General features: G+C 41.9%; 1 protein-coding gene across 1 annotated transcript in view; it reads left to right on the forward strand.

Annotated features, from left to right (window-relative positions):
• Positions 1 to 325: 325 nt before the first annotated feature.
• RECQL4 (RecQ like helicase 4) overlaps positions 326 to 8,805 on the forward strand; it is a 44,261-nt gene continuing 35,781 nt past the window's right edge. Inside the window, exons 1-8 of the mRNA XM_015826864.1 lie at positions 326 to 409; positions 541 to 574; positions 1,275 to 1,384; positions 2,264 to 2,407; positions 4,634 to 4,717; positions 5,129 to 5,706; positions 5,844 to 5,943; positions 7,926 to 8,058. Coding sequence (XP_015682350.1) covers positions 326 to 409; positions 541 to 574; positions 1,275 to 1,384; positions 2,264 to 2,407; positions 4,634 to 4,717; positions 5,129 to 5,706; positions 5,844 to 5,943; positions 7,926 to 8,058 — 1,267 coding nt within the window. The remainder of the gene's footprint in view (positions 410 to 540; positions 575 to 1,274; positions 1,385 to 2,263; positions 2,408 to 4,633; positions 4,718 to 5,128; positions 5,707 to 5,843; positions 5,944 to 7,925; positions 8,059 to 8,805) is intronic.

Below are 8,805 nucleotides of genomic sequence, written 5' to 3' on the forward strand. Positions count from 1 at the left end.
ACTGTGTGTGTGTGTGTGTGTATGTATGTATGTACACTGTGCGTCTATACATATTATTCATATTCTGTATACTTAAACTGCAGGACAATGAATACAATACCTTAAAGTGGAATTTTAAAGTTGCTGACTTGTATATCAAAATCTGAATGAGAATATTGTGCAGTGATTGATGTTTGGGTCAAGGACTTGGATATTGTCCTGTTCGTATTGGTATCGTTCTCTCTTGGTATTTCTTGCTAAACCTTCTGATGGAGTTTCCTTGGGGCTAATTCACCTGACGTTCTGTCTTTTCATACAGTTTTCGGGGAAATTGTCAAATGGAACTATGGACCCTTTGGACAAAATTAAGATCCTACTGAAAAAATGGGAGACTTCTTTTTTTCAGGAGCACCAGAGGAAGCCCAACAAGGTATTTTGAATGTGATTTAATATCTCATTACAATAGATTTCATTGTTATATATGTAGACTAATTAAACCATTTGCAACACAAGTGAAATCAAGCAGATTTCTGAAATTATTTCTTTGTGTTTGTTTTCCAGGCAGATGTTCTGGATGCTCCTGAAAAAATAAAAAGTAAGCATGATTCTTCCCTACAGCGCATTACAGTCCTGGGTCTGGAGGTACACTAGTCGATGTGATAGAGCATCAGTTTTGATCAGTGGAAAGTGATAGTTATTTGCAAACATTTAAAGTGCTATGTTTTGATCATTTTCTTATCAGAACGGAAGGAAGACTAGAAATTTGCATCTAAAACTTTTAAACTAGGTGCTAATTGCAATGATTTTATAACAAAAATGGATCCTCATTTTGATTGCATTGCTATATGTTTTGTCAAAAGTGACTTCTTACTGAAGAAGGCTATCGAGCGATTAATTAACATATTGTTTATGATAATAATAATAAGTTGGAAGGGACCTTGGAGACCATTAAGTCCAACCCCCTGCTCAGGCAGGAAACCCTATACCATTTCGGACAAATGGCTGTCCAGTTTCTTCTTAAAAACTTCCAGTGTTGGAGCATTCACCACTTCTGGAGGCAAGTTGTTCCACTGGTTAATTGTTCTGACTGTCAGGAAATTTCTCCTTAATTCCAGGTTGTTTATTACACGAACCTCTTCTTCCTTCCCCTCATATTTTGAATTTGAAGCTATTTTCTGTGCAAAGTGAATATAGTCGTCGAATAGCCTGCTACCTAAGAAAGATTGTGTATCGGATGGATTTCAGAATTAATTTAGCTGTATGAGTCTTAGCTCAAAATTCTCGTTCATGCCCAGCACTGTACAGAGAGTACAAGGCTCTAAAGGAATCCAAGGAGAGCCGTGATCTTGCTGAATCTGTCAAGAGCTGCCACCAAGAAAATCAGGAACCTGAAGCACCGGAAAAGGTAATGAATGAGTTAATCAGTTTTGCAAATAGGTTATTCTCTTTGAACCCTGATCCTGAAGGGGGAAAAAAATCATTTTGCCTTCTTCCTTTAAAGCAGGGGTCTTCCAACTTGGCCCTTTGATGACTTGTGGACTTCAATTCCCAGAATTCCTCAGCCAGGCACGTGTGCCTGGCTGAGGAATTCTGGGAGTTGAAGTCCACAAGTCATCAAAGGGCCAAGTTTGAAGACCCCTGGTCTGGATCCAAGCCCGCAGTTTCATCAAAATGGCCGACTGAGGAATTCTGGGAGTTGAAGTCCACAAGTCATAAAAAGGGCCAAGTTTGAAGACCCCTGCTTTAAAGCAAAACTTGCTTTAATAACACCTGCTTGTGTTTGTGCAATATGCTAAATCTAGTTACTATAGCAGTCACATTTATGGGTTCACACAATACAATACATTGAACCACAAAAAGTAAGCCCAGATTCAAACTAACCAAGCTTATGTATTTTGCAAATGCAGCCACTAGATGTTTAATTGACTTGTTAAGTGAGTTGTAGAACACCTTATCATTTCCCCTGAAATTTCCTATGGCTAGTTAACATTTCCTTCACTCCTTTTGTACCCAGCGTCCAAAACTCACTGGTTGTGTTTGCACATTGCAAACCCTAGTTTACCTAATCATAGTTTGCTCATTTAACCCAACTATCTCAATTTGCATAGTGCAAACTATTGATTAGTCACACCCACTGCATTCACACAAGAGGGCAACCCATAAAAAGACTGTCAAGTTTGTGGCTCTGTCCGGGTCTTTTTGAAAATACGATACTAACATTAAAATACGATACTAACATTAACAACTGAGTTGTCTTTCTCTCTGCTTGGCTCTACTTTTTAAGGCATCTGATTTCGGTTCCTGGGGAGCACACCTGAATCGAGGGCAGAAGATTCCTAAACTGACCCAGCAGAATCCAGAGGCCTTGCAGGCCTCGGCACAGCATTATGGGATGAAGCTGAAATGCAACTTAGGTGCAAAAATTAAGGTCTGAAAAGTTTGTAATTGTTGAGAATTGCATAAAACATGCTTAACTGCTACATTGTTGTATTTTCTGAATGCATACAGTGCAATATATATTGTGCAAAAGATCATAGTTTTGAATGTAGAAGTACTGTAGCTTGACTTCTGGAGGATGAAAGTCACTAAAGAAGCAAAGGGGCCAATTTAATTTCTTTCTTATCCTTGCTCTGTTGTCAATAAACATAAGACTATTACATCTCGTTTTGAGTTGGCAAATAGAAGGGGAAGAAATGGAGGTAGTGACAGATTTTATTTTCCTGGGTTCCAAGATCACCGCAGATGGGGACTGCAGCCAAGAAATTAGAAGACGCTTGCTCCTGGGGAGGAAAGCCATGGCAAATCTAGACAGCGTACTAAAAAGCAGAGATATCACCCTGCCAACAAAAGCACGTATAGTCAAGGCCATGGTTTTCCCAGTTGCAATGTATGGCTGTGAAAGTTGGACCATAAGAAAGGCTGAGCGCCAAAGAATGGAGGCCTTTGAACTCTGGTGCTGGAGAAGACTCCTGTGAGTCCCCTGGACTGCAAGGCAATCCAACCGGTCAGTCCTAGAGGAGATCAACCCCGACTGCTCTTTAGAAGGCCAGATCCTGAAGTTGAAACTCAAGGACTTTGGCCACCTAATGAGAAGGAAGGACTCCTTGGAGAAGAGCCTAATGCTGGGAAAGATGGAGGGCAAGAGAAGAAGGGGACGACAGAGAACGAGGTGGCTGGATGGAGTCACCGAAGCAGGAGGCATGATCTTCAATGGACTCCAGAAGATGGTGGAGCACAGGAAGGCCTGGAGGAACGTCCATGGGGTCGCGATGGGTTGGACAGGACTTTGCAACAAACAACAACAACAACAACACTATAGATATCTCCCATAGCATTCTCTGGGCTCATAGCTAGTACTAATTCAGAACTGTTCAACAACATTTGATCTGGAAGGAAAGTCTACGTTTGTTATTTTAATACATTAAAATAACAGTGTGATGTGACCATAAGAAAATCAAATAAAACGAAAATTAGAAAAATGGCCTTCCACAGATATATCACTCTCGTCCAAAAACAGAGAGAGAAATAAATCTCAAGAAAAAACAGAAAAATAGAGTGCAGAGAGAAAATTAAAAGGAATTGTTTCCCTCTGTTCCTTTACTTTTTCAAAAACAGGTCAGGTTACCTAGTGACCCCGTTTATCTTTTATTTTAAATATAATTTTATGATGCGAGTAAATAAAAATAACTAAAGGCTGTCATACTTTATATGTAATTAACCCAATATGTGATCTTGATTGTTTGAATTCTGACCTTGTAAATCAGGGGTGTCAAATGGCAGCCGGCAGGCTGGATGCATCACGCCAAAACCGCGTCCACTCCATTGCCGACAATGGGGGGAAAGTCGCGATACGTCGCAACACATCATGTGACGTTACGAGTTTGAGATCCATGTTGTAAATAGTGTAAGGGAGAAAAGGAGGGTTATCTTGTAAATTTAATGATGATGACGATGATGATGATGATAATACTAATAATAAAGTTGGATGGGGCCTTGGAGGTCATCTAGTCCAACCCCCTGCTTAGGCAGGAAACCCTATACCATTTCGGACAAATGGCTGTCCAGTTTCTTCTTAAAAACTTCCAGTGTTGGCGCATTCACCGCTTCTGGAGGCAGGCTGTTCCACTGGTTAATTGTTCTCACTGTCAGGAAGTTTCTCCTTAGTTCTAGGTTGCTTCTCTCCTTGATGAGTTTCCATCCCTTGCTTCTCGTCCTGCCTTCAGGCGCCTTGGAGAATAGCTTGACTCCCTCTTCTTTGGGGCAGCCCCTGAGATATTGGAAGACTGCTATCATGTCCCCCCTCATCTTTCTCTTCATTAAACTAGACATACCCAATTCCAGCTGCCTTTCCTTATATGTTTTAGCCTCCAGTCCCCTGATTATCTTTGTTGCTCTTCTCTGTACTCTTTCTAGAGTCTCAACATTTAGGCCCAAACCTTCCAAAATGACTTAGTTCTCCTCTTGGCCTGTGGAGTGAAGAATGTATTCATTGTGTAGAGTTTCTTAGATGGATGGCCATATAAATTGGGTAAATAAAATATGCAAGGAATTTGCAAGTAGCAGCATAAAATGTAATAAATGTTAGATTTCAGGAGATTTTCACTACCGATATCCATCTGATTCTACTAACTGATTTTTTTACTTTTGATCCCAGGAATGTCCTATAACTTTAAGGAGATCTCTCACTCCCAAAAGGAAACCAGTTAAAGTAGCACAGGACGGACCTCAAACTGAGAAGGTGGTGCCTCTCCCATCACCAGAAGCTCCTTCGTTAAAAGCTAAGCCCAGTGACTTGCCTGCTTCTAATGCCAAGGAACTTACAGCTCTTCTTCCTTCTTCGTTTCCAGACCTGGCTGGTACTCAGCTCTGTTTTCCTGGTCCGAAACCGAGACTGCCATCGTCGGACCAGTTGCGATGGCAAAAGCAGACAGTAACGAAGCGACTGAGCAGTTTGGATGCTGGGTGGCTAGACAGGTGCCAAGGTACAAAATTGGAGAGTAGAGAGGAACAAATCAAAGACTGCAGCTTGGACCCAATTAATGGGACGGAGCCGTGCCGAGGATTGGCAGAACGCATTTCCTTCCAAACACAGACTCCCTTTTCCCAACCTGGAGAAAGAAAATGGGAAAAGGATTGCAAATCTCTTCAGGAAAACCGTCAGCAGGGCGTGTTGGAGAGGCAAAATCCCGAAGGCCTCGGTCCAGCGAGCACACAGGATAATAATCCAGCTTCGGACCGAGAAAGGATCGGTGTAGCCTTCCAGGAAACCAGTGCTGAAACTCCCACCGCCGAGCCGATGCAGAGCCTGAAAACTGGCGGGAAAGATGGCAGCCGGAACACGGAGGAGCGTCTCCTGCAAGGAGCTTCATCCAGGCTGAGGGGTGCTTTGTGTGATGGGGAGAGCGGGCAGCCTCCCCTTACCGAGGCAGGGAAAACGTCAAGCAAGAAGAGGCGTCTGGATCCTGCAGCTGATGAAGAAGTTGCTCTGGGCAGTTCTAAACACGGCGTTTGTGCCAAGCGCCAAAGGACTAAAGAGCGGGTTGTCAAAAAACTGCGCCCTGTCAGTCAAAACCCAGGAAAGGACGAATACGACTTTGACCAAGACCCCGTCAAAGTGCAAGAGGGAAAAAAGAAGACGGCTCCACTTCTTTCTGAAAATATACTTGGAGACCTCATTGAGGAAAACGGCCCTAAGAGGAGTGGGAAGTCCGTCATGCCAAGCTTCAGGTACTGTATATCCCTCGCTTTTTCCTGGAGTCAGGAGCTGGCTGGGGAATTCTGGGAGCTGAAGTTCTCAAGTCTTAAAGTTGCCAAGGTCGGATAGCCCTGCTTTTCATTGGTAATGAGTTTTTTTTTCCCCCCAGGCAGCCACCGAAGAAATGTGGCAATTTTGTCCGGCTCAATATGAAAACGAAATCCCACGTAAAGAGCTACAGCTTGAAGGGAAAACACCTGCGCAAGCAGGTAAGTTGCTGTCAACGCTGCTAACATTGGATGTTCTTGCTCTGACAACATATGGAGATGCAGCCTTTTTCTTTCTTATGCTTTACTCTTAGAATTAGATGATACTGGGGGAGGGAGAGGTATGTGATGGGAGTTAGTTAGACATACAGTTCTTATATAAATAAAAATGTAAATGTTCGTTTGTTCAAAATCTTAAATCTCCGAAAGTTCTTCACCGATTGCTTGGAAATTTTGACACAACGTTGCATTCAAATACGCGCATGTTTTTATATACCTATATTATATAGATGTCACACCTGTGACAGGTAAAACATGCTTTTTTTGAAAAACAGCGCCATCTGTTGGACGTAAAAGCAAGACACGCTACGATTTTACCATTCCATTTCAATGTTTCCGATTTACGATCCATTTACGATTTCCAAATTTCCAATTTTACGATTCCATTCCAATGTTTCCGATTGCATTATTAAATTGAATTTTCATAGATTTCGATTTATTTTCATTTTGATTTAATTATTTCGTTTGACATTGCGTTGGAATCGATGCACAGACAATGGAACAACAAAAAATATTGTATACCCACAACCATTGTGAAATTAAACATACTAGAAACGTGCACTTTCTTTTCCATTTAACCAGACTGAGCCACAGCAACGCGTGGCCGGGTACAGCTAGTATTGTAATAAGAGCTGATAAGGCATGGCGGGGATAAAGAACTGGGTGGAAAGCCAGCATTTCAAACTAATTGAAGAATGTGATTTATGACTGTTAGTTGTAGAAGGGAATTGTGCTTTGATCTATGTGCTGAAGGGAGGGGCAGTCAGATTTTGGCTTGGACTATGTACGTGCCGAAGCTGTGTTGCTCGATTAAAGGTTCTTTAAGGTAAACAATGCCTCAAAGTTCTTTGAAGAGTTTCATCTGTCGGAACCATGATAGTTGCCTTATAACCAACCTTCATTTAGAGCTTTTAATCGTTTCTCAGATTTCATGCTTGGTTGCTTCCCCCCCACCCCCCACCCCCATGCTGGAGAATTGACTACAGGTAGTCCTTGACTTAACCTACAGGTAGTCCTTGACTTTGGCCACAAGTGAGCCCAACATTTCCATTGCTAAGCAAGGCAGTTAAGTGAATTTGGCTCCGTTTTACGACGTTGCAGTGCCACAGTTATTCAGTGAATTGCTGCAACTGTTAAAGTTAGCAACACGGTGGTTAAGCTTCCCCGTTGACCTGGCTTGTCAGAAAGTGACAAAAGGGGATCGCCTCTTGTCATAAATACACGCCCGGATGCTGCAGTGGTTGTGTGACAGACGGTCATAAGTCCCTTTTTTCGGTGCGACTGTAACTTCATACGGTCACTAAACGAATGTGGTTGTAAGCTGTGGACTACCTGTATTAGAAGTTAAAACCACGGGTCTTACTGAAAGAGCAAGCAAGGCTAGCCCAATTTCTCTTCTGCTTTATTAATTAATTAATTAATTAAAGTTATATATGCTGCTCTTTTTCCCTGATAAGGACAACTTACAAGTCTTTAAAAAGATCGGTATAAAAACAATTACAATGACAATGCTATATAAAAACTAGAACCGAGGGGGGGGGAAACGAAGCCTTCTTATCCCATCAACCACTTCTTATCCCATCAGCCACTTCAGCAGAATGTGCCTCTCTTGGGGCCCCAAACCATGTGGCGAAACCAGGTTTTGATACCCTCCCGGATGGCCAAAAGAGTGGGAGCAGTTCTCATTTCCAGTGGCAGGATGTTCCACAGGGCCGGGTCCACAATAGGAACGGTTCTTCTCCTGGAGTCCGCCGGCCAGAATCCCTTGACCAATGGGGTCTGCAGCAGCCTCTTCTGCTGCAACAAGTTGGGTGGGCTATTCCCATTGGGGCGGGATGGCTCCTTGGATAATTCCCTGAAACCAGCTACGCAGGGAAGGATGAAACAGGTCTCTTTGCCTCACCTGTATTTTGCTTCCCCCCTAGGTGTGGAAGCAGAAGTGGCAGAAAAAGGGGCAACTGTTTGGTGGAGGTGGCAGGCTTGTGGACCGGAGTAATGACACTTGCTTCAAATGCGGAGGACGTGGTCACTGGTCTTCCCAGTGCAAAGGTGAAGGTGGTGGGTCTGGCTAACTGACATTATCAGACTGGGAAGCCTGATTGCAGAATCCAGGTTAGTTAGCCAAGGTTGCCTTGGAGCCACAGAGGGATGCACTGTGTATTTACCTGAAAAGACTTTTCTGATTTTGAGAGAAGGGTCTCCCTTGCCAAAGAAACATTAAAAAAAAAAGAGAACAAAAAAACCCTTCCTTACCTTATTCATAGTGGAATATATTAATATTAATATTAATAGTGGAATATAAACAACACCACCAACAGAAAGAGCACACTTGAGAATAAATAGAATAGAGTAGGATAGGATAGGATAGGATAGGATAGGATAGGATAGGATAGGATATGGAATAGAATAAAATAGAATAGAATAGAATAGAATAGAATATGGAATAAAATGGAAAAGGATATAGATTAGAATGGAATAGGGAATAGAATATGAAATAGAATATAGAATAGAATTAGAATGAATAGAATAGAATAGAATAGAATAGAATAGAATAGAATAGAATAGAATAGAATAGAATAGAAAATATGGAATGGAATAGAAGAAGCTGTGAATGCTCCAACACTGGAAGTTTTTAAGAAGAGACTGGACAGCCATTTGTCTGAAATGGTGTAGGGTTTCCTGCCTGAGCAGGGGGTTGGACTCGATGACCTCCAAGGTCCCTTCCAACTTTATTATTATTATTATTATTATTATTATTATTATTATTATTATTATTATTATTATTATTATTATTATTATTATTAT

This window comes from Protobothrops mucrosquamatus, unplaced genomic scaffold, assembly GCF_001527695.2.
Source record: "Protobothrops mucrosquamatus isolate PMUCROS unplaced genomic scaffold, P.Mucros_1.0 scaffold3348, whole genome shotgun sequence".
Lineage (NCBI taxonomy): Eukaryota > Metazoa > Chordata > Lepidosauria > Squamata > Viperidae > Protobothrops > Protobothrops mucrosquamatus.